This window comes from Geotrypetes seraphini, chromosome 7, assembly GCF_902459505.1.
Source record: "Geotrypetes seraphini chromosome 7, aGeoSer1.1, whole genome shotgun sequence".
NCBI classification, from domain to species: domain Eukaryota; kingdom Metazoa; phylum Chordata; class Amphibia; order Gymnophiona; family Dermophiidae; genus Geotrypetes; species Geotrypetes seraphini.
The window spans coordinates 12,973,071-12,998,375 of NC_047090.1; the positions used below are offsets into that span (position 1 = coordinate 12,973,071).

At 42.9% G+C, this 25,305-nt stretch overlaps 1 protein-coding gene across 1 annotated transcript in view; it reads right to left on the reverse strand.

Moving 5' to 3' along the window:
* IL26 (interleukin 26) overlaps positions 1–25,305 on the reverse strand; it is a 56,320-nt gene that overhangs the window by 1,688 nt on the left and 29,327 nt on the right. The window contains exons 5-6 of the mRNA XM_033951765.1: positions 8,708–8,785; positions 5,795–5,989 (exon numbers count right to left, since the gene is read on the reverse strand). Coding sequence (XP_033807656.1) covers positions 5,795–5,989; positions 8,708–8,785 — 273 coding nt within the window. The remainder of the gene's footprint in view (positions 1–5,794; positions 5,990–8,707; positions 8,786–25,305) is intronic.

The following is a 25,305-nucleotide window of genomic DNA, read 5'->3' on the forward strand; positions in this document are numbered from 1 at the left end:
GTCTCTTTCTTTCTTTCTCTCTCTTTCTTTCTCTCTTTTCCCTTCTTTCTCTGTCTCTGTCTCTCTCTCTCTCTCTCTCTCTTTGTGTCTCTCTCTTTTTCTTTCTCTGTCTCTGTCTCTTTCTCTCTCTCTCTCTTTCTTTCTCTCTCCTTTTCTCTTTCTTTTTCTTTCTTTCTCTCTCTCTTTCTTTCTCTCTTTTTTGGGTCTCTCTCTCTGTCTCTCTCTTTTTCTTTCTCTGTCTCTTTCTTTTTCTTTCTTTTTCTGTCTCTTTCTTTCTTTCTCTCTCTTTCTTTCTCTCTTTTCCCTTCTTTCTCTGTCTATCTCTCTCTCTCTCTCGCTTTCTTCTGGTGCTGCACTGCTCTGTTATTCATGTTCTCTTCCTCCCCCCAACCAGCTCTGCTCACATCATGTACAGGACTTGCATTTCCTGCCAGCTCTTTTTCTCAGTCTGCAGCAGCAGAACCTCGACACTCTCCCCCCCATAACCCGTATATTTCTCAGGAATCATTCGCCACTTCCAAGACAATCGCTGCTTTTACTGTCTCTCTCTAACCCTACCCCCCCTAACTCCTGTCTCCCTACCCATACACACAATACTTGCAGGTCAACCGTTCCTTCCTATTGACTGACTCTTACCACAGTCTCTGCACTGGAGTGATGGGGGGGAGGGCGGGGAGAGGATTGGAGAGCTAAATTCTGAAAAATATCTAGAGAGACACTTTAGCTATCCTTTTGGCTTCAAGACAGTTAATTTACAAATACTGTATATAGAATCCTGGGGGGAAAAAAACATTCTGTTAGTTGCAATGGTGGCCTCCTGAGTCCTAAGCATATCTCGCAAGGCCCCCCTAAATTTCTGATCCCTAGGCTGTGCCTAGATTGTGCATGTCTTAATCTGTCACTGGATAGAGAAAACCATGAAATCCCATGTCCCTTATTCAAATTGGAATGAGTACTTTTCTGTTTCAGAGCTACCACGTACTGTAGGGAAAACCATGTTCTCAGTGCAGGGGCCTGCTTGTTGAAATTTGAGGCAGTTTAAGAGGGGATTGAAAGACGGTGCTATTAGTGCATTCTTTTGAGGTCTGAATAGGCTTTTTTAGTTTGTTGGTTGTTGGGTTTTTTTCTTTTTCAGTCATGTGTGCAAATTATTGGGGGAATAGATTGTGGTGTTGTGGCTTGCTGAAATGTTTTATGTGGTGTTGTATTGATGTGTTTATTGCTTTTGTCGTGTTTTTTGTGATTTTATTATGCATGTTACTTATGCGGAATATAATTTTTTAAAATAAATAAATGCATGTTGTCGTGGAGCAAATTAGCCTAAAGGTTAGTATAGTAGGTTAAGAGCCAGGAGAACCAAGTTCAAGGCCCTGGGCAAGTCCTGTAAACTTCCAATGCACCAGGTACCAGCAAAAAAAGATTATAAAAAGTTCCTGTATCCAGTGCTCTCTGTGAATTTCGAAAAGAGGCAGGAGAGGGCAGCTGGAGCACCGGCGAGTGAAGAAAATCACTCGTGGTATGTTCTGACCGCCTCTTCCTGTTATTAAAGTAAGGCTACACCAATCAGGAGCTGCTATGACACGCAGCTCCTGATTGGTGTAGCCCGACTTTAGTACAGGAAGAGGCGGTCAGAGAATACTGCAAATTAGTGAGTCTGTGAACTGCGAATTCGCGGGGGGATACTGTATAATACAGAAATGCGGTATATAAAATGCATCACCCTTACCCATTTGAAGCTTGTGTTTTTTCATTTTGTTTAAGCCACTATTTAAAAAAAAAAAAAAACGCAAAAAAAACCCCATCCTGGCCATCCAGACTTTCTCCCACAACTACCCCCAACACATACACACACAAGCTCTCAAGGGTCTCTGCAGTTTCCTAGGCCTCCTGCACTAGGGTTATGAACAGAAAATCCAGACCCCTAGACCTGCTCCCAGGCCTGCGCAGTTCACCCCCAAATCCTGCCCTAGCCTCTCCCACCCCCCCTTGTTGCCCAACAGTGATTTGTTCAAAGCTTTTCAAAACCCAGACACTGTACCTTAAGAAGGACATGGCGATACTTGAGAGGGTCCAGAGAAGAGCCACACGAATGATAAAGGGTATGGAAAATCTTTCATACGCTGAGAGGTTAGAGAAACTTGGGCTCTTCTCCCTGGAGAAGCGGAGACTCAGAGGAGACATGATAGAGATGTACAAGATTATGAAAGGCATAGAGAGGGTGGAGAGGGACAGGTTCTTCAGCGTACTGGTAACTTCAAGAACAAGAGGACATCTGGAGAAATTGAAAGGGGACAGGTTTAGAACCAATGCTAGGAAATTCTTCGTCACACAGAGGGTGGTGGATACCTGGAATGCGCTTCCGGAGGGTGTAATAAGTCAGACTACATTATGGGGTTTCAAAGAGGGACTAGATAAATTCCTGAAGGATAAGGGGATTGAAGGTTACAGATAAAGGAGAAAGAAAGGGTATAGATAAAAAAAGAAAAGGAGTTTGAAGGATATAAAGGATTAGGGAAGAACAGGTTCTAGACAAAAGATCACTTTACAGGTCATGGACCTGATGGACCGCCGCGGGAGCAGACCGCTGGGCGCGATGGACCTCTGGTCTGACCCAGCGGAGGCAAATTCTTATGTTCTTATGACAAAGTGCCGGGTTTTGAAAAAGTGCCGGGTTTTGAAAAGCCTTCCAGACTCCCAGTCGTGTCCGGGGAAATCCGGACGTCTAGTAACCCTATCTTCGTACCCTCATTCCCAGAATGCCAGTGGGCAGGTATAATCCCCTGTGTCATGCGCCACTGGAAACTGAAGAATGGGGTGAGGAGTAGGGTGGCTTGACGTCTATATCAATGCTAGGGAGCTGCGGTGGGAGGGGAATAGGATCTGACACTTTGGTTTTCTTTTTTTTTTTCTTTTTTTTGTTTCACTTTCTTTTTTGTTTTGCTCTAAAGCAGGGGTGTCAAAGTCCCTCCTCGAGGGCCACAATCCAGTCGGGTTTTCAGGATTTCCCCAATGAATATGCATGCATGATTTATGTGCATGCACTGCTTTCATTGTATGCTAATAGATCTCATGCATATTCCGTTGAGGCAATCCTGAAAACCCGACTGGATTGCGGCCCTCGAGGAGGGACTTTGACACCCCTGCTCTAAAGGAATGGAACAAGAAACATAATCAAGAAAAAGCAGAAAGTGAACCAAAAGTCAAAGACAGCCCCGGAAAACAGTCGTAATTCCCCTATCTTTCTCGATAAACTGCTAATTCCTTACTCTACCGCCAGAGCGCTGTGTTCAAATGCGCGTAATCTCCTTACAGTCCCATCCTTAAAAATCATTGGTGCAAGGCGTAATGAGATTTTTTTTTTCAGTCACCGCACCCCACCTCTGGAACGTACTGCCTGATTATCTTAGAGAGGAATTCACATTAGATACATTTTAAGTCGTCTCTTAAAATTTTTCTTTTTAAGAATGCATTTGAAACCTAATTCTGCCCCTCTCAGTTTACAAATTATTCCAGCTTGGTGTTTCATCCTACCATCTTGCCATTCTCCAAATTCTATCCTATCTTAGGCTCATTCCCTTTACTGTAATCTTTCCTTTACAATATTGTAGTTCTTCCTTTCCGTACTCCATATGTCTGTTAGTCACTGTCTGATGAACGCTATGTAAGTTGTTGTTTTTTTGTTGACACTTATGGGTTATTTTATTTGTATTAAGGTACGTTTTATAAATATTTTGTACTCAATTTTAGTTTGTACAGCACTTAAAAAGTTTTTATAAGCGTTTTATCAAATTTTAAATAACTTAATTGGTTTAATTGGCGATAAAAATGCGATACTTGACTGTGTCATTTAAAACCAATTAAAAACTAATTTTAAAAAAAATGTAGGCACCTACAAGCATCTATAGAATAGGCCGCTGATGTCCTGTCCACAGAGGAGCCTACCGGTGCCTACAATCAAAGTGGGCGTGGCATGCGCCAGAAATGACTGTAGGCCCTGGTAGGCTCCTCTATGGACACGATTCTCGTGTAAACTAGATACCAGAAATGGTAGGCCAGGAAAACCCTGGCCTACATTTCCAGCATCTACTTTACATATGGCTGTGATTCTGCAACCAGCTCTAGTACATGATTGACATGAGACCGGCGCCAGACGATACCGTCACCGGTTGCAGAATCTGGCTCTTTGTGCTTCAAAAGAAGATCTTATTTACCCCCTGCAGAGCTAAATTGGGGCACTGCTGGTTCGGCTCTGTATTTTGCATCCTCTTAAGAAAGGAGAGCTCAATCCAGCTTTTGGAGACAACCCTACTAGTCTGGATAACCACAACGCTGGCACAGATTTGGACGCAGTGCATGCAAATCTATCTCATGTATATTTATTGTTGATATCCTGAAATCCGGTTTGGCAGGGTGTGCTCAAGGACTGGGCTGGGAACCCCTGCCCTAATCTGTCCATAGCGACATGGTTCTTATGATCCAGCTTCTTCCTTGTTTTGGTTTTGGAGTGAATGCGAACTAACTACGACTGACTTGGTTTAATCTCTTTCGAACCTCAAACTTTCTGCTTCACGGTTACACAGAGAAGGTGCATTTTTGATAGCGTGTCTTAAGTCCGACTATGGACACTTCCCAAATGACATCCAAAAGTCAGGGTGGAGAAACAACTATTTTCAAAATCACTAGACGTCCATCTTTTTTTTGAACGAAAATCACCTATTTACACATCTTAGCTGTCAGGACGTCCAACCTTAGGATGCCTAACTTTTGTGGCCATTTTCAACTACAAAATTGTCCAACTTCAAAATGTCCATTTGGACTTGGGAGAGGCCAGCATTGGCCTCATAGACATGTCAACAGAGCAGTGGGGCACCTAAAAGATGTCAGATGAGCATCTCAACATAACCCCCTTATATAAGGTATGGTGAGCCCTCCAAAACTCCCCCAAAACCTATTCTATCTACCTGTCTACCACCCCATGGTACCTATATGGCAGCATACTAGAGTTTTGGTGGCCTCACACATTCCACCATAAATATATTGATTAGGGTAGCTTATGGGCCTGGGTCCTCCTCTCTATGGCTCACGAGCCCACCCACCAGGCTACTTAAGACACCTGTGTGATGCTTTACTAGGGTTTCCCTTACCAGGTGCTGCTGTTCTACAGACAGGTATGTACTGTTTCATTCAGATTTTAGGGTGTATGGGAGTCATAACTTAATCCCTCCAGTGGTCATCAGGTCAATTTGTGCTGGCACTTAGATGCTTTTAAAAGAGGTCTAGCTCCGGACGTCTAAGTTCTGTCCTGGACATCTTGGGAAAGGTTTGATTATTGCCATAAGACGTCGAAGTGATGACCATGCCCAAAGCCCACCCATTAAATGCCTCCAACACGCGCTCAACAGCTAAGAAGCCTAGCTAGACTTCCAGAAAGTTGGTTTCAAAAATCAACACTTGGATGTGAAAAAAAAAAAAATGTCCAAGTGCCAATTTATGCTACTTTTTTGGGGACGTCTTAGGGCCCCAAAGGTAGTAGTAACCTTGTTCTTTTCGTGCACAAATTCTATGAGCTTCTTATAATATCCTCTCAGATCTAGAGGATGATAAACCTGTGAGTTGTTTTCTCTGGAGGTTTATTTATTCCACAAACTGCAGAGCTACGAGTCTGTCCTGCTTCTGAAACTGTTCTCACCAGCTGAGGTTCAGAGATCCCAAAATGAAACGCTTCGGTCTGATCCCTTACTTGACCTATCCCGAAACACGCCACACTTGATGAGGAAACCGACATTTTGCTCACCTTCAGCTTCTGCAAGTCCAACAGGGTTTTAATTTTTTCACTGCTTGCTTGCAAAGAGTCCTTCTTGACAAGGCTGAGAGCCATCTTGAGGTTTTCAACGTTTCCTTTCATGCTGCTGTTTTTCCAAAGGTCTAATTCAAACATTTCCAAGTACAGGGAAACAATTTGGCTCAAAAGCAACTTTCTTTCACTTTCCTATGACAAAAAAAATATATATATTACAGGGGTAGGGAATCTTGAGTTCATCTTTTTGCTGCCGTTTGCCTGACACATAAATCATCATTTTAAAAGGTTAGTGCTACCCCAGTCTGATTGCTGAATTGCTTCTTGTCGCCCTCTCCCATTTTGTGATTTTTTTTTTTTTTTTACTGGAAAACAACTCAGAGCAAGGGTGGGCAACCCATTATACACAAGAAAGCCTAGGATAGTCACGTGGGATCTCTTAGCGAGAGGAAGAGATAATGGTTACTGCAAATGGGCAGACTGGATAGGCCATTTGGCCATTATCTGCCATCATGTTTCTATAACCATAAAGCTCTATGACATCACAATGCAAGTGTTAAGAGCCTTAGCCAATAAGGAAAGGAGGAAATGAGGATGCTGTGGATGAGCCATGTTGCCATTATGTATCTATAATCATAAAGCTCTATGACCTCACAATGCAGGTGTTAGGAGCCTTAGCCAATAGGGAGAGGAGGAGATAGTGGATGCTGCAGATGGGCCATTTGGCCTTTATCTGCCATCATGTTCCTATACCATAAAGCTCTATGACCTCACAATGCAGGTGTAAAGAGCCTTAGCCTATAGGAAGAGGAGATGCAAATGTTAAGAGCCTTAGCCAATAGGGAGCAGAGGAGATGGTGGATGCTGTGGATGGGCCATTTGGCCTTTATCTGCCATCATGTTTCTATAACCATAAAGCTCTATGACCCCACAATGCAGGTGTTGAGAGCCTTAGCCAATAGGAAGAGGAGGAGATAGTGGATGCTGCGGATGGGCAGACTGGATGGGCCATTTGGCCTTTATCTGCCATCATGTTTCTATGAATGGCAGCACTATCCATGGCGGACTGCAACATTTTATATGTGAGAATTGGAAATACAGAGAGGGCTTTATTGTGCCTAAAAATCTGCGCTGACTAGCACGGCACTAAGTGCGATTCTGTAAAAATTATAGACTCGCCCAGCGCCAGTGCATGTCATAACGTTTAGGCACACCCATGATTCCCCCCCAGCCACGCCCCCTTTTAGATTCATGCCCTGGACAAGGCACATAACACGTTTGTGAAACGTGCCTTCCAAGATGTGCCCACAACAGGTGTTGATTACCAATTATTGGTGCTGATTGCGCTAATTAATCAAATAAGTTGTGTGCGTACCTTGGCTATGCACACTTTATGCACCATATATAGAATTGGGGGGAGAATCCATAGACCAGGGGTAGGGAACTCCGGTCCTCAAAAGCCATATTCCAGTCGGGTTTTCAGGTTTCCCCAATAAACATGCATTGAAAGCAGTGCATGCAAATAGATCTCATGCATATTCATTGGGGAAATCCTGAAAACCCGACTGGAATACGGCTCTTGAGGACCGGAGTTCCCTACCCCTGCCATAGACCATCTGTGATTGATAATTAAAGAAAGATGATTAAAACAAACTGAAATGTGAAATACAGTATTTTAAATTACCAAAACTTTGGTAATGACGCTACTCTTTGTGACTCTGGGCAAGTCACTTAACCCTCCACTGCCCCAGGTACATTAGACCAGTGATTCCCAACCCTGTCCTGGAGGAACACCAGGCCAATCGGGTTTTCAGGCTAGCCCTAATGAATATGCATGAGAGAGATTTGCATATGATGGAAGTGATAGGCATGCAAATTTGCTTCATGCATATTCATTAGGGCTAGCCTGAAAACCCAATTGGCTTGGTGTTCCTCCAGGACAGGGTTGGGAACCACTGCATTAGACTGTGATCCCAGCAGGACAGATAGGGAAAATACTTGAAGTGCCTAGAGAGTTGCGTAGGGACAGAAATCCCACCCATCCCCGCCTGTACCCGCCAGGATCCTCTCCGTCCCCGTCCATCCCTGCCAGGATCCTCTCTGTCCCCATCCATCCCCACCAGGATCCTCTCCGTCCCCACCCATCCCTGTCAGGATCCTCTCCGTCCCCATCCATCCCCGCCAGGATCCTCTCCATCCCCACCCATCCCTGTCAGGATCCTCTCCGTCCCCACCCATCCCTACCAGGATCCTCTCCGTCCCCACCCATCCCTGTCAGGATCCTCTCCGTCCCCACCCATCCCCACCAGGATCCTCTCCGTCCCCACCCATCCCCGTCAGGATCCTCTCCGTCCCCATCCATCCCCGCTAGGATCCTCTCCGTCCCCGTCCATCCCTGCCAGGATCCTCTCCGTCCCCATCTATCCCCGCAAGGAATTACTTCCATCCCCGCCCATCCCCATAAAAAGCAGCAATTACTTCTGACAGGATCATCAATTCCACAGTTTCTTTTGCTGTTTTCCTTGTGGAATCTCTTTGGTGGAACCCTTTTTTTGTTCTCTGTTCAGGTAATTAACTTATAAACCCCCCTCTTTTACTAAGGCTGACGTGTCCATTATATTATATGTACGACCCCTGGTTCCTAAGCCTTCCATCCCCGTGGGAGTCCCGTGGGTTAGGGTGGATTCCCGCGGGACCCGCAGGATTCCCGCGATCCCCGTTCCCATGCAGACCTCTAGTGCCTATATGTAAACCGCTTCCAGTGTGGTTGTAAAACAAACCCCAATCTCTTTTCTCTTTTCCCTACTTCCTATGGTCTTGCAGGCCACTCCTACATAGACACATCACTGCTTTTAGCCAGCGTGCCACCTACTGCAAACACACAATCCTGAATCATCCACAAGCTTGTACCTCAGTCCAGCTTTTTAAGTGTTTAATAAAGAGAGTTCCTTCCTTGTTCTCAGCAGTGTCAGCACCGTCAGAGGACTCCTGCAACGGATAATAAGACGCAATGAGACATTGCCCGTCATCACACACCGAATAATGAATGATTAACAGACAAAATGCGCATCCTATCGATTATTCGTACTTTCTTTCTCAAGCATGAATGCCAAGCGTCAGCTGCGGCTCCGTATTAAAGGCAGAGCAGACATGCAAACTATGAGAAAGATACTTCCGGAGTCTTTAGGTTGTGTCATACTCATCTCATAACCAGGAAACTCATATTGCTACAATGCTTGCCAGCTGATCAAGGAAGCCTCAACAGAATAGAGCAAGATTATATCCTAATCTGATATTGGGTTACGTCCAAAGATGTTTGTTTATTGCATTCTTCAGATTTATAGCCTCGCTAACCATAAAATTGATCGAGGTGGATCGCAGTTTTAACGTAATCGCATCAAAACTCCACACGCAAATTCCAGAACTAAAACGCCAATTTGCAGACTGAAACACGTTCTCTTGAACACTTCTGTATGGAAAATACAGAACGGGCTGATATAAGAAAGATATAAGTTGTTTTCAGTTCCTCAGATCAGCGCCCTCTGCCTATTCCTTCATTGCGTAACATTGTCTACGACGCCACCCGTAAATCAGTTTTCTCCATGGTGGCACCGTCCTTATGGAATGCCCTCCCTATTCAACTCAGACAGCAGGACTCCTTATCTAAATTCAAATCAGAACTTAAAACCTTCTTATTCAAAGCTTATGAGCACTAGGATTCCGATGAACTACTTTATATCGGGCATATTATATTTTCCTCTTCCCTTCTCTTTTCTATGCATACATTGTATTTCCTCCCCCTTCTTCCCTCCCGTCTCACGTGTAATGTTATATTTCTTATGTATATTATGTTTGGTTTTTATTACACCCTTTGAAAATTAATTTCCCGAAATTTAAGTTTTATTTAAGTTAATTATTGTAAACAGAGTCGAGCTTTCTTAGAATAATGATTCGGGATATAAAGCCAAGCCTTAGATTAGATAAGATATAATATACCGCCTAGACTTTCTTAGATAAGCGGTTTAGCAAAACCTTAATAAACTTAAACTTGTATCTTTCAAAATTACGCATTTTAATTAATGTAAAGCACTGTTATCAAGGAAATAAATGGATTTTGCTTTGATACATTTTAGGAGAGAGAAATCAGCCAGCAAAGCTGTCTTCTTTTGTTCAAAAGAAGCTGGGCAAGCTGTAATAGCTTTCAAACTTTCCAGTGTGAAAGTCAGAAAGAGATAGTAAGAGGGCCAATCCTTCTCCAGGACACCAAGTGGTCAGCCTATTAATCTTCAGGTGGAAATGTCCTGGCTTGGCCACCGTGAGAAAGGACTAATGGCTTGATGGACCTTTAGTCTGACCCAGTAAGGCTAGACTTGTGTTCTTAACATCTCCTATCTTTGATCTTGCTTTTTAAGCTTGTTTATACTGCTAAATGTCAATCTCTTTTTCTCACAGTTCTCCACCAGATCTCTCTAATAAGGTTTCAGGAAGTCCCAACAATATTATCCCAGCCACCTAAGGCTTGTCTTATACAGAGTAGCTGGTTGCTGAATGGAAGAGGAAAACCTTGTATAGGTACCCTAAAATGCACCTGCCAGATCCTTAAAAATCTATACAATACCAACACTTCGTCTTGGAGACCCTCTTGCTAACACTGCAACTTTTCACTCGGAAAAAAGATGTAAGCGCCTTGCCACGGCAATCTATGAAAAACTCAACAGCGTAGCTCATAATTACAGCGCGTCTGAATTTGCAAGGGCCTCCAAATAACGCTTCTCGGAAGGTCATACTTACAAAGTGCTTCAGCAGACCGACTACGCTGTTGCTGAGTACGAGAAGATCGATGTTGTAGGTGGAGCAACTCTCAAAGCAATGCATGGCTAGACACAGGAAGATCAGATAAACCTTCATAGTTTCTGAAGACTGGTGATGAGCTCCAAGTCTGACTTCTGCGTGCTCACCAGTTGCTTTGCTATCAAGCCGGAACCCTTGAGGTAGTATTTATACCAACTCTTTATGTATTTTTAACACATCACAAACTACGCATTTTTCACAAGTTGTAGGAGAGGAGATGGTGCTAGATAGGTGCTGTGAAAATTGTTGGGTGTTATTAATAGGTATGGTTTGTGAGGTTCCTGCTTTGTGTTTCTAGTTTCCTTTAAATGACAGTGCAAATCTTCTGACTTCTCCAGGGTTGTCCCCCTCCACCTCCCCCTTGATGCAAGAGTTTTCAGGGATCCTTAGAAAGTGATACCACAGCAGGGTTGGAAATTCTTCTGAGCTAGCCGCTCTCTGCAGAGCATAAAGTGAAAGAATTGTGCTTTGGGTCAAATGCAAGAGAAGATATTGGGAAAAACCCGATCAAGAAGCAAGTTGTGGAATGCGGTTGGAGGCAGCCCAGAAATTTGGTTATTTGCACCTGCATCTTAAAGCAGATACTTCAATGAAGAGCCACGCGTGGACTGATCTATTTAAGCAATGGTGTTTTCAACAACATTTTCTTAAATTCATCTGCGCATAAAATCCTAGCGCTTGCACAGATTGCTAACCCAGGAGACGAACATAAGAACATAAGCAGTGCCTCTGCTGGTTCAGACCAGAGGTCCATCCCGCCCAGCAGTCCGCCCCTGCGGCGGCCCAACAGGTCATGACCTGCCTTAATCACCAGAAGGGGCCCCCTTGCCCCCTAGGTTTCTCATCGAAGTCCTATCTTCCCATCAATGTCCTAACCCTCCGGCCTTGCACCTGCACGACCTGGTGAGCTGTCTATACTTATGCAACACCCCAGCACCTCCCTCAGTACCCCACGATCCCCTTTCCCTCAGGAATCTGTCCAATCCCTGTTTGAATCCCTGTACTGTACTCTGCCGGATCACTTCCTCCGGGAGCGCATTCCATTTGTCCACGACCCTTTGGGTGAAGAAAAACTTCCTTGCATTTGATTTGAACCTATCTCCCTTCAGTTTCTCTGAGTGCCCCCTCGTACCTGTCGTCCCTTTTAGTCTGAAGAACCTGTCCCTGTCCACCCTCTCTATGCCCCTAAGTATTTTGAAGGTCTCTATCATATCCCCCCTGAGCCTCCTCTTTTCCAGAGAGAAGAGCCCCAGTTTATCCAGCCTCTCGGCGTATGGGCAGTTTTCCAGCCCTCTTACCAGTTTCGTTGCCCTCCTTTGGACTCTCTCAAGAACTGCCATGTCCTTCTTGAGGTGCGGCGACCAATATTGAACGCAGTATTCCAGATGTGGGCGCACCATCGCTCGATACAGCGGCATGATGACTTCCCGCGTCCTGGTTGATATGCCCCTCTTGATGATGCCCAGCATCCTGTTGGCTTTCTTCGAGGCTGCTGCACACTGTGCGGATGTTTTAATGTTATCAAACCCGCATTTAATGTTATCAAACCCGCATTTCTTGTGATTTCAGGTGCAGATTTAAATCCCATTTTCAGCACAATTCCTAAAGCCCTTAAAGCAGGGGTGTCCAACCTGCGGCCCCATGAAGAATTTTCTGTGGCCCCGGTCGAGGGCGATGCAGTGTTTTTCCTCTGCAGCCCCCGGGTGTTTACTGTCTTGCCGGCTCTCTCCTCTGTCTTGCTGCAGCGTTTGCGTGGCCCCAGAAATATTTTTTTGGGCCCAATTCTGCCCAGGGAAGCCAAAAGGTTGGACACCCCTGTGCCTTAAAGTGTGAAATAATCCATCTGAAAATTGCCTTCCTTAAATGTATTTATCTATTGTAGGCCCGCTATTCAAATTAATTTAGCCAGTCACTGACCAGTTAAGTCGCTTGGTCAGGGGCCAACTGCTAATATTCAGCAACACTTACCCCACCTTTTTGCAAAACTGCGATAGCGGTTTTTAGCGCAGGCCAGTGCGCTGAATGCTCCCGACACTCACAGAGTTCCTAGGAGCGTCAGGAGCAGTGCCGAGTATTCAGCGTGCCGGCCTGCGCTAAAAACCGCTATCATGGTTTTTGTAAACTGGGGGATTAACTAGCTAAATGCTGCTGAATTTCATGCGTAGTGCCAATCACAAAGCCAGGTTTATCACATGGGACCACATAAAAGTCTGTCCTGTTCTTATGCCGTAATCCATGGCTTCTTAAGTGATGAATACCAACTTAGGTGGCTCTGTGTTAGCTGGCTTAAAAATAACCGGATATTCGTAGCTGAAGCCTGCACAGGTCCCAGCTGTTAAATATCCAGGAATAACATCATCAACGGTGAGCAAAATGTTCACCGCTGATGGCTGAATATGAGCGGATGCTGGAAAGTTCTCAGCCCAAACAACTTCGTAAATTCTGAGCATTATTTTACCATTGTAGATGAAAAGAGTATTTTATTTTGCAATGTGTCAACTTGCAGAATCGTAATGCGACGTTTTGACATTGTTTCAAACCATTGATTGCATCGTGTCAATGAAAAGTACGGAATCTTCAAGTGTGGAACTCCGAGCAGTCATGAAGTTCCTATTCCTGCAGAAGAAAACTCCAAAGGAAATCCATGAATGTATGATGCAAAGATTGAGTGACAAATGCCCATCACACTCCACAGTGAAGGAGCAAGAACATAAGCAATGCCTCCGCTGGGTCAGACCTGAGGTCCATCATGCCCAGCAGTCCGCTCACATGGCGGCCCAACAGGTCCAGGACCTGTGCAGTAATCCTCTATTTATACCCCTCTATCCCCTTTTCCAGCAGGAAATTGTCCAATCCTTTCTTGAACCCCAGGACCGTACTCTGCCCTATTATGCTCTCTGGAAGCGCATTGGCTAAGGCTCTTAACATTTGCATCTCCTCTTCCTATAGGCTAAGGCTCTTTGCACCTGCATTGTGATGTCATAGAGCTTTATGGTTATAGAAACCATAAAGATAAAGAAACCATGGCAGATAAAGGCCAAATGGTCCATCCACAGCATCCACTATCTCCTCCTCTCCCATAAGAACATAAGCAATGCCTCCGCTGGGTCAGACCTGAGGTCCATCGCGCCCAGCAGTCTGCTCATGCGGCGGCCCAACAGGTCCAGGACCTGTGCAGTAATCCTCTATCTATACCCCTCTCTCCCCTTTTCCAGCAGGAAATTGTCCAATCCTTTCTTGAACCCCAGTATCGTACTCTGCCCTATAACGTCCTCTGGAAGCGCATTCCAGGTGTCCACCACACGTTGGGTAAAGAAGAACTTCCTAGCATTCGTTTTGAATCTGTCCCCTTTCAACTTTTCCAAATGTCCTCTTGTTCTTTTATTATTTGAAAGTTTGAAGAATCTGTCCCTCTCCACTCTCTATGCCCTTCATGCAATCTTTCAAAATGGAAATTTTGAGACCGAAGACGCGCAAGGTCTGGGAGGCCTCAAACTGTGTCAGCTCCTGAAATTGTTGACCAGGTCCATGACCTGATTTTGGCAGATCAGCAAATATCGGCTAAAACAATTACTGAGACACTACAGATATTCAGGGAACGTGTTGGGTGTATAATCCACGAGCTGGGTATGCAGAAGTAGTCAGCCAAGCGGGTGTCAAAATGTTTTGAAAGTCAATGAGAAACGACATTGAGTGGACACTTCCAAGTTGATTTTGCAGCATTTTCAGTGAGCTGCTGCCAAGTTTTTGGAACGACTAGTTACTGTTGATGAAACATGGTTACACCACTATGATCTTGAGACAATAGAACAGTCTTTGCAATGGCGGCACTTGGGTTCTCCGAGGCCAAGGAAATTCAAGACCCAAATGTCAGCAGGAAAGGTCATGGGCACAGTGTTTTGGGATCAGGAAGATGTTGCAATGACTGACTGTCTTTCAAGGGGCCAAACAATTAATGCGGAATACTACTGTAACTTGTTGTGCCGATTAAAGGAAGCATTGAAAGAAAAAAGGAAAGGGAAACTGTGGAAATGAGTTCTGCATTTGCAAGACAGTGCACCTGCTCTCAAGGCTGGCAAAATGATGGATGTTTTGACTTAGTTGAGGTTTCAGTACATAGACGATCCACCTTACTCACCAGAAGATCTTGCTCCATCTATTTTCTGTTACTAAACCTTAAAAAGAGTTTGAAAGGGCAACAATTTTTGAGTGATTTGGAGGTGACTGCATAACGGAGGTTATAGATTGCATATACTTTACAAAGACTTGTATACATAGCGTAAGAACATAAGAATTGCCATACTGGGACAGACCGAAGGTCTATCAAGTCCAGTATCCTGTTTCCAACAGTAGCCAACCCAGGTCCCAAGTACCTAGCTAGATCCCAAGTAGTAAATCAGATTTTATGCTACTTATCCTAGGAATAAGCAGTAGATTTCCTCAAGCCATCTCAATAATGGCCTATGGACTTCTCTTTTAGGAAATTATCCAAACCTTTTTAAACCCCGCTAAGCTAACTGATTTCACTACATTCTCCAACAATGAATTCCAGAGTTTAATTACACGTTGTGTGAAGAAATATTTTCTCCAGTTTGTTTTAAATCTACTGCTTAGTAGCTTCATCTCATGACCCCCCCTAGTCCTAGTATTTTTGGAAAGAATGAACAAGTGATTCACATCTAACCTTTCCACTTCACTCAATAGTTAATATACCTCTATCATATCACCCCTGAGTTGTCTCTTCTCCAAGCTGAAGAGCCCTAGTCGCTTTAGCCTTCCCTCATAGGGAAATCTTTTATTTATTTTTTATTTATTGACGCCTTTGTAAGTCAACAATAATTTTACTATAAAATAACTTCAAGATTATGCTCTTTTCCTTCCCTTATGTACTTTCCCTAAATGTTTTACCCACCTTTTTATGAAAATGTAACTTCTATCCCTCCCTTACCGTAATTGTTTCTGGTATTGTCAAAAATGTTTTGTTTGTTTTGTCCACACTCTTAATCTGTATTACTTTTAACTTGTAATTTTGAGTTGTACATCGCTTTGAATTAAGATGAAGCGATTAATCAAATCCAAATAAACTTGAAACTTGAAACTTGAAACTTGAAGTTGTCCCATCCCTTTTATCATTTTTGTCACCCTTCTCTGTACCTTTTCTAATTCTGCAATATCTCTTTTTTGAGATATGGTGGCCAGAATGGCAATGTTATAGAGAACTTCTCTACATACAGTAACTGATAAATCATCGGTTATAGCTACAGTAAATGATAAGAAAGTAAGTACATCTGTCTACAGATATTTCAATAAGTTTTTATTTACAGACACCACTTTTTGAAAGACAGTGAGTTTCAAATATCATTAGTGTTGTACCTAGTACAACGCCTTGAACTGCAAGGTATAGGCAGAATAGAAGTCCCTAATGTAGTAGGCTTTCGGGGTGCGATCTAGATCACATTGGGTCCCTCGTAGAGATTTTTGAAGAGCCACATCTTCAGATATTTCCAGAACGTAGTATACATTTTGGTAACTCTGGGAGGTAAAGGGGTTAGAAGTACCCTGATGTGTGAAAGGGGGTTTGCAAGTGCTTGGGTTGTGAATAGGGTGTGGAACTGCACTGGAGCAGAAAAGGGGGTTGAATTGTCCTGAGTTATAAATAGTTTGGGAACTGCCTTTCATTGGGAATAGGGAATAGTTGTTTCTATTATATAATTGAACAAGGAAGCTAAGAAATGCTTGTATTGCATTATCTAACTCTCTGGAAGGTGAAGGGAGGAGCATTGGTATAAGTGTAACCACTCCCCCTGATCAAGGCAACTGCCTAGGTCAGGGGAAGTGAGTGGCCCATGAAAGGGAAGTAGCTCAGCAACAGTAGAAAGGGATTTCTCAGGACCAGTCCTGTCTGCTACAAAAAGGTAGACTCCATAAGAACATAAGAAGTTGCCTCCGCTAGGTCAGACCAGAAGGTCCATCGCGCCCAGCAGTCCGCACCCGCGGCGGCCCATCAGGTCCATGACCTGTAAGATGATCCTTATCTAAACCCTTTAGTCCCCTTAATCCTTTATCTATACCCTTTCATAACCTATCCTTACCTCTATCTGTATCCATCAATCCCCGTATCCTTTAGGAACTTATCCAATCCTTCTTTGAACCCCCTCCAGAAGCCTTTCTTAGCTCCAGTGGAAGCCTTAGGATTAGGGCAAGCCCACTAGAGTGCCTATAGTGGTAACATATGTTGGCAGTGGTCGTGGTTGGCGAGAGGGCTTCATCACACTAGATAGAGCCACAGCAATCACAGCTGGAATAAAGAGGGGTAGGAAAGGGAAAACCCTGAACTACGAGGTGGGAGGGAGGCGTTAGATACCATTGGGCTGGCCCTGGAAAGGGGAAATGGAAGAAATGATAGAGACACTTAAATATCTCCATGGTATAAATGCACCGATATCAGGCTTCCTTCAACAGTAAGGAATTCTGAAATAAGGGATCGTAAGATAAAAGGGGGTTGGAATCTAAGGAAATATTTCTTTACAGAAAGGGTGCTTCATACATGGACAGCCTCCCTAATGGATAGTGTTTGAATTGAAGAAAACATAGGACAAGCACAGGGGGTATGGAAGGGCCATATGTCTTTATCTACAACTATGTTCTCCATTTCCTCATCATCCATAACGATCCAACATTGGCTTCCATTTTGTTTTTGAGTCCAGTTCAAATGTGCTTGTATAGTATTTAACATTATACGTGGACTCTTTGATTCCATGATCCTTAAAATAGTCAATATTCTCGGGATGTAGAACCATTCATACGTACAAACTCTCCTTTTCCTCTATTAAAGGTATCAGATCAGTCAGTAAAATGGTTCGTTCATGTTTGTTTTTATTAACTGCATTGTGGCATGATCTACCTTCTCAAATAAGATCTTGCATTTTGCTTCAGGTTTTCAGAAAAATCTTAACAATGTTGTTTCAATTTTTTTAACAATTAATTTTTTAATTTTTTTTTTTTAGGGATGATTCGATACATAAATCTAAGATTAGATTAGATAATGAATTAGTAAAGGTTCCTTATCTGACCGTCTCTATGATGCTCTTGCATTTTATCACTGTGGCATGTCTGCAATTATTTATTTAAAAAATTTCAATACCATTTAAAGCTAAACAGTTTACATAATTTACATACATAATTTTAAAACAAAAACATGATCAAATCAACTTACAAACAATCCTCAGAAATCATGTCTACAAAATAATACCATAGCTTGCATAGTAATAATAATAATAATTTTATTCTTATATACCGCCAAAGCCATAGTAGTTCAAGGTGGTTTACAATAAGAAGGCAATCAGCGAAATAATTAAAATGAAAGTCGTCGAATATATGTAGGTAGGTTATAGAGGTAATCAGAGAAAGGGAGAAAGTAAGAGTAATAGTCGCAATGTAGGGTCATCGATAGTAAAGATCATGAATAGTTTATCAACTCTGCCAGAGAGGAAAATTATTGGCTAGAGAAAGGCGTCTACAAATAACTGCGTCTTACAGAGCTGCACCATCAACAGCAATGATAAAAGGATATGTATTACATAAGAACAGCTATACTAGATCAGACCAATGGTCCGCCTAGCCCAGTCTCCAGCTTTGAACAGTGGTCAATCCAGGTCACAAGTACCTGGCAGAAACCCAAATAGTAGCAACATTCCATACAGAATTCCAAAGAGTAACATGATTCTAGAATTCCTAAGAATTACAAGGTTCTGGAATCCCAAATAGTGGCAACATTCCATACAGAATTCCAAAGAGTAACATGATTCTGGAATTCCTAAGAATTACAAGGTTCTGGAATCCCAAATAGTGGCAACATTCCATACAGAATTCCAAAGAGTAACATGATTCTGGAATTCCTAAGAATTACAAGGTTCTGGAATCCCAAATAGTGGCAACATTCCATACAGAATTCCAAAGAGTAACATGATTCTGGAATTCCTAAGAATTACAAGGTTCTGGAATCCCAAATAGTGGCAACATTCCATACAGAATTCCAAAGAGTAACATGATTCTAGAATTCCTAAGAATTACAAGGTTCTGGAGTCCCAAATAGTAGCAACATTCCATGCTACCGATCCAGGGCAAGCAGTGGTTTCCTCCATGTCTGTCTCAATAACAGACTAAGGACTTTTCATCCAGGAACTTGTCCAAACCTGTTTTAAACCTAGCTACACTAACTACTGCAACCACCTCCAGAGTTTAACTCGTATTCTTTGAGTAAAAAAAGTATTTCCTCCTATTTGTTTTAAAAGTATTCCCAGGTAAGTTCATTGAGAAATATAAACTTGGCTTTCCCACTGTTAAAGGAATAAAAACTATGGCCAACTTTTGTCGATTATTTTCTTTTCTATTCATAAAAGTTTGGAATGACCTTCCTTCTATAATTAGAGTTCTCTCTCATCTACCCACTTTTCGTAAAGCATTGAAGACATATTTATTTCAGAAATTTACTAATTTTTCTTTTTCAAATAATCAACCATAAAAGATAAAATTTTGGCCTAAAAGATAGTTTCTGCTCTAATATCTTGTATAATTTATTAATATTTTGTTAACGGAGTCGAGCCCTTGTGTTGGGTTACTGTTCCCTGATTTTTGTTCCCTGATTTTTGAAAGGGTGAAAAATCAGTTACCTGTTCTACATCGCTCAGGATTTTGTAGACCTCAATCATATCCCCCCCCTTAACCGTCTCTTTTCCAAGCTGAAGAGCCCCCAACCTCTTTATTCTTTCCTCATATGAGAGGCATTCCATCCCCTTTATCATGTTGGCCGTTCTTCTTTGAATCTCTTCTAATTCCTCTATATCTTTTTTGAGATACGATGACCAAAACTGTGTGCAATACTAAAGGTGAGGACGCACCATGGAACCGATACAAAGGCTTTATAATATTCTTGGTTTTATTTACCTTCTCTTTCTCAATAATTCCTAGCATCCTGTTTTCTTTTTTTGCCGCAGCAAAACACTGGGCAGAAAATGTCAGCTTAGCGTCTACACTGACACCCAGAACCTTTTCATAGGTGGACCCCAAGGTGGACCCTAGCGTCTGGTAACTGTGATTTGGGTTATTCTTCCCAATGTGCATCACTTTGAATTTGTCCACATTCAATTTCATCTGCCACTTGGATGCCCAGTCTTCCAATTTCCTAAGGTCCGTCTGCAATTTTCCACAGTCTGCATGCGTTTTAACGACTTTGAACAGTTTAGTGTCATCTGCAAATTTAATCACCTCACTCATCATTCCAATTTCCAGATCATTTATAAGTATGTTAAATAGCTCTGGTCCCAGTACAGACCTCATCAGCACTCCACTATTTATCCTCCTCCATTAAGAAAAATGGCCATTTAATCCTATTTTCTGTCCAATTACCAATTCCTAATCCACAAATGAACATTGCATCCTATCCCATGACTCTTTAATTTTCTCAGGAGCCTCTCGTGAGGAACTTTGTCAAAAGCTTTCTAAAAATCTAGATGAACTACCTCAACCAGCTAAACTTTTATCCACATGTATATTCACACCTTCAAAGACGTCAAACAAATTGGTTTGGCAGGACCTCTCTTGGCTGAACCCATGCTGACTCTGTGTACCACGAAATCATGTTTGTCTACGTGTTCCACAATATTATTTTATATAATTGTTTCCACAATTTTGCCTGGCACTGAAGTCAGGCTACCAAGTCTGTAATTTCCCAGATCTCCCCTAGAACCCTTTATAAAAATCGGCCACCCTCCAATCTTCAGGTACTAAAGATGATTTTAGCGGCAAGTTACAGATCACTAAAAGCAGGTCAGCAATTTCGCGCTTGAGTCCTTTCATTACCTTGGGATGTGTACCTTCTGGTTCAGTTGATTTATCACTTTTTAACCTGTCAATTTGGCTTAGTACATCTTCCAGAATCACCGTGATTTCTTTCAGTTCCTCAGCATCATCACCCTGAGCCTGTAGCTTTAACCACTGCGCCACTCTAGAAATCATAAGTGAACCAAGTCAACCAAGTCTAGGACAATCAAGCTATTGTGACGTCACTGATGAGGCTCGAAGTATGGGAAACAAGATTCTGGATCTAGAAGCTGTGATGGCAGAAGGGGAGTTGGATATAGTGCCGATCACAGAGACATGGTTCACAGAGAACCATGACTGGGATGTAGTTATACCGGGCTATAATCTGTTCAAGAAAGACAGGGTAGGAAGAAAAGGATGAGGAGTAGCGTTAAAGAACCTATTAAAGCCACACAATTGCAGGATCTGCAGGGCAAGGAAGAAGATCGATTTGGAAAGAGGGAATGGTGAATATATTTACATTGGTGTGATATACAGGCTTCCTTCACAGAAGGAAGAAATAGATAGAGATTTAATAGTAGACATTCAGAATATCTCTAAAAAATGGGAAGTCTTGCTGATAGGTGATTTTAACATGCCAGATGTTGATTGGGGTATCCCTATTCTAGAAGTAGGGAGATTCTGGATTCTCTACAAGGAGAACTGTTCCAGCAGTTGGTAATAGAACCCACACGGGATGGGGGTCATACTGGACTTCGTGCTTACAAACAGGGAAAGTGTTTCTGATGTTACAATGGGTGATCGTCCTGCATCCAGTGATCACTGAATAGTACGGTTTAATATTAAAATGGGTATAGAGAGGGCTCATTCAAAAGCAAAGGTGCTAGATTTTTTTTTAAACTAACTTTGTTTGGACGGGGGTTTACGTCAAGGAATTTTTGTGTGAATGGGAATGTCTGGAAGGAGTGGAAATGCGGTGGGCAACACTGAAAAGAGCAATTGTAAGGGCGACAAACCTTTTTGTGAGGCAAATAAGTAAAAGTAAGAGGAAAAGAAGGCTGCTTTGTTTATCAAAAGTAGTAGCTGAGAAGGTAAGGAATAAGAGGTTAGTTTTCATAAACTAAAAAGATCTCACAAAGAGGAAGACAGGCAAAAATATCTGGAAAAGTTAAGAGAGGTTGGTCGAGTAGTCAGGAAAGCAAAGATACAAATGGAAGAAAAAATAGCTGACATGGTATAATGGGGAGACAAGACATTTTTTAGATATATTAGTGATAGGAAGAAATGCAAAGGTGGCATTGTAAGACTCAAAGGTGAAGGGGAGGAATATGTAGAAGCTGATAAAGAAAAGGCCGAATTGCTTAACAGATATTTCTGTTCTGTGTTCATGGCTGAAGCGCCAGGAGCAGGACTGCAGAAGACAAACGTGAATAGGGATGGAGGAGTAATAGACCCTGATCGATTTTCAGGAGCTAGCTAAAATAAAGGTAGATAAGGTGATGGGGCTGGATGGTGTACACCTGAGGGTGCTGAAGGAACTTAGGAAAGTTCTGGTAGCTCTGCTGACTGACCTTTTCAACGAGTCTCTAGAGTCAGGAGTGGTACCGGAGGACTGGCGAAGGGCGGATGTGGTCCCTCTCCACAAAAGTGGAAGTAAGGAAGAAGTAGGGAATTACAGGATGGTAAGTCTGATTTCTGTGGTAAGCAAATTAATGGAAATGCTTTTAAAACAGAGAATGGTGACGTTTCTGGAATCCAGTGGATTACAGGACCGGAGGCAACATGGATTCACTAGAGGTAGGTCTTGTCAGGCAAATCTGATCAATTTCTTTGACTGGGTGACCACAGAATTGGATAGAGGATGTGCGCTAGATGTGGTCTTAGGCATTGGTGGAATGAGGAGACATTATGATGTCACAATACCAGCTCTGCTTATCAGAGGCTGGAACTTTTCACACTAGTCATTCATTCAGGGGAGCTCAGAATAGTTAATATGGATTTATTCAGGTACTCAAGCATTTTTCACTATCTGTCCTGAATGGCTCACAATCTATCTATGTACCTGGGGCAAGGGGGGGGGGGATTAAGTGACTTGCGCAGGGTCACAGGGAGCAGCGTGGGTTTGAACTCACAACCTCACGATGCTGAGGCTGTAGCTTTAACCGCTGCGCCACACTCTCCCCTGCCTAACTCCTATTACTGTCTTATCTGTCTGTATAATCCACCTCATCTTACACTCTGTGCTGTCTTATTACAATAATGTATTGCATATATTGCTCTGAGGCTGTCAGTTGCACGCTATGCTATAACTCGCACTGTTATTTTTACAGCCTAAGCCCATGTCATGCCGCTTTGGGTGAATTTCTTCAAAAAGGTAGTAAATAAATTCTAATTAGTAAATTATGGAGTTCGTTCGGGTGTCTGCAGGTGCATTTTAACACCGAATCCCCCCACTTTATTAGTCAAAAGCTCCAGTTGCGGAAAATGGGCTTGTCGGTAAAGAAAGCGGCATTTCCAATGTACAAACTTCATGAATCAGCCTCTCTGTGGTTGAAATTGATTTCCAATAAATGTGCCCTTTGCTCCCAGGGAAATCCTTTCTGCACCCCCTTTGGGAGGATCTTACCTGCCCCCTCTGCCCACTTGCTGTGTGATCATCTGTATTTCCTATCACCTTCTTCAAAATGTCAGGGGAGATTCCTGCCAGGTAAGATGAGGTATCGCTGTTTTCTGAGGTGCTCCGGCGTGGTCCCTTGAGGGGGAATTTCCCTGGTCTCCCTGCTCTTTGCTTTTTCTTTAAAGTTACCTCCCATTAAGATAAGCAAGTCATTTTTTTTCTCGCCACACAGGAACCCCTAACGCCACAGCATTCTGCAGAGTCACCCCTCCTGCCTCTCCACCAGCTGGGAACAGATGGAAAAAGCTTTTGGTCCCAATGTGACTATTTCTGGCTCTTGTATGACCCAACTGACCTGGGCAGAATTTTTCTGGTCAGACTTTACCCGCACCTTAAACTTCAGAAAGTGAACCAGACTCCACAGTTCACAGAGCAGCGGATTAGCAGGACTTCCCTTTAAAGTGTGACAGGAAATGCCCCGACCGATGAAAGGTAGAGGCAGAAGAGAAATGTGTTTTGTATTTGGCAGCCACAGATCTGTCAAGGTGAATGAAAAACTTAAAATACATTTAGGGGCATCAGTTTTCACTTTACAGGTCAAGATAACGGAAGGAGGTGAGAAGAATCCTGTCCACTTTATCGACCTTATTTTAAGTGAGCAATAAAATAAATAGACCCTATATTTTGTGAGAAAGATTTATGTTTACGATGCAACTAAAAGTAATCCCAACAGAGAGATGCAACAAAAAAATCAAACAATTTCCCATCTATAGGTATAGACAAGATTCAAATGTAGCTAATAAAGAAAGAAATATAATGATGGGCTCGGTTTTTTTTTTTTTTTAAAAAGAAAAATCTGAAATTTAGAAGCTTAAATTTGTGCCCAGTTATCAGCCAAACTTATAAGCCTAAGGGGCCTAGCAAATGGGTTTAACGCATGTTAATTCATAGAGCACTGGGAGCAGCATAGTAACATAGTAGATGACGGCAGATAAAGACCCGAATGGTCCATCCAGTCTGCCCAACCTGATTCAATTTAAATTATTATTATTTTTTTTTTTCTTCTTAGCTATTTCTGGGCGAGAATCCAAAGCTTTACCCGGTACTGTGCTTGGGTTCCAACTGCCGAAATCACTGTTAAGACTTACTCCAGCCCATCTACACCCTCCCAGCCATTGAAGCCCTCCCCAGCCCATCCTCCACCAAACGGCCATACACAGACACAGACCGTGCAAGTCTGCCCAGTACTGGCCTTAGTTCAATATTTAATATTATTTTCTGATTCTAAATCCTCTGTGTTCATCCCACGCTTCTTTGAACTCAGTCACCGTTTTACTCTCCACCACCTCTCTCGGGAGCGCATTCCAGGCATCCACTACCCTCTCCGTAAAGTAGAATTTCCTAACATTGCCCCTGAATCTACCACCCCTCAACCTCAAATTATGTCCTCTGGTTTTACCATTTTCCTTTCTCTGGAAAAGATTTTGTTCTACGTTAATACCCTTCAAGTATTTGAACGTCTGAATCATATCTCCCCTGTCTCTCCTTTCCTCTAGGGTATACATATTCAGGGCTTCCAGTCTCTCCTCATACGTCTTCTGGCGCAAGCCTCCTATCATTTTCGTCGCCCTCCTCTGGACCGCCTCAAGTCTTCTTACGTCTTTCGCCAGATACGGTCTCCAAAACTGAACATAATACTCCAAGTGGGGCCTCACCAATGACCTGTACAGGGGCATCAACACCTTCTTCCTTCTACTGACTACGCCTCTCTTTATACAGCCCAGAATCCTTCTGGCAGCAGCCACTGCCTTGTCACACTGTTTTTTCGCCTTTAGATCTTCGGACACTATCACCCCAAGGTCCCTCTCCCCGTCCGTGCATATCAGCTTCTCTCCTCCCAGCATATACGGTTCCTTCCTATTATTAATCCCCAAATGCATTACTCTGCATTTCTTTGCATTGAATTTTAGTTGCCAGGCATTAGACCATTCCTCTAACTTTTGCAGATCCTTTTTCATATTTTCCACTCCCTCTTCGGTGTCTACTCTGTTACAAATCTTGGTATCATCTGCATGGCGCATTCTGCGTGGCTCCCTGCGCTCATAACCGCTATCATGGTTTAGAGGTCAATTTCTATACCATTCTCCCAGGGGAGCTCAGAATGGTTTACATGAATTTATTCAGGTACTCAAGCATTTTTCCTTGTCTGTCCCTGTGG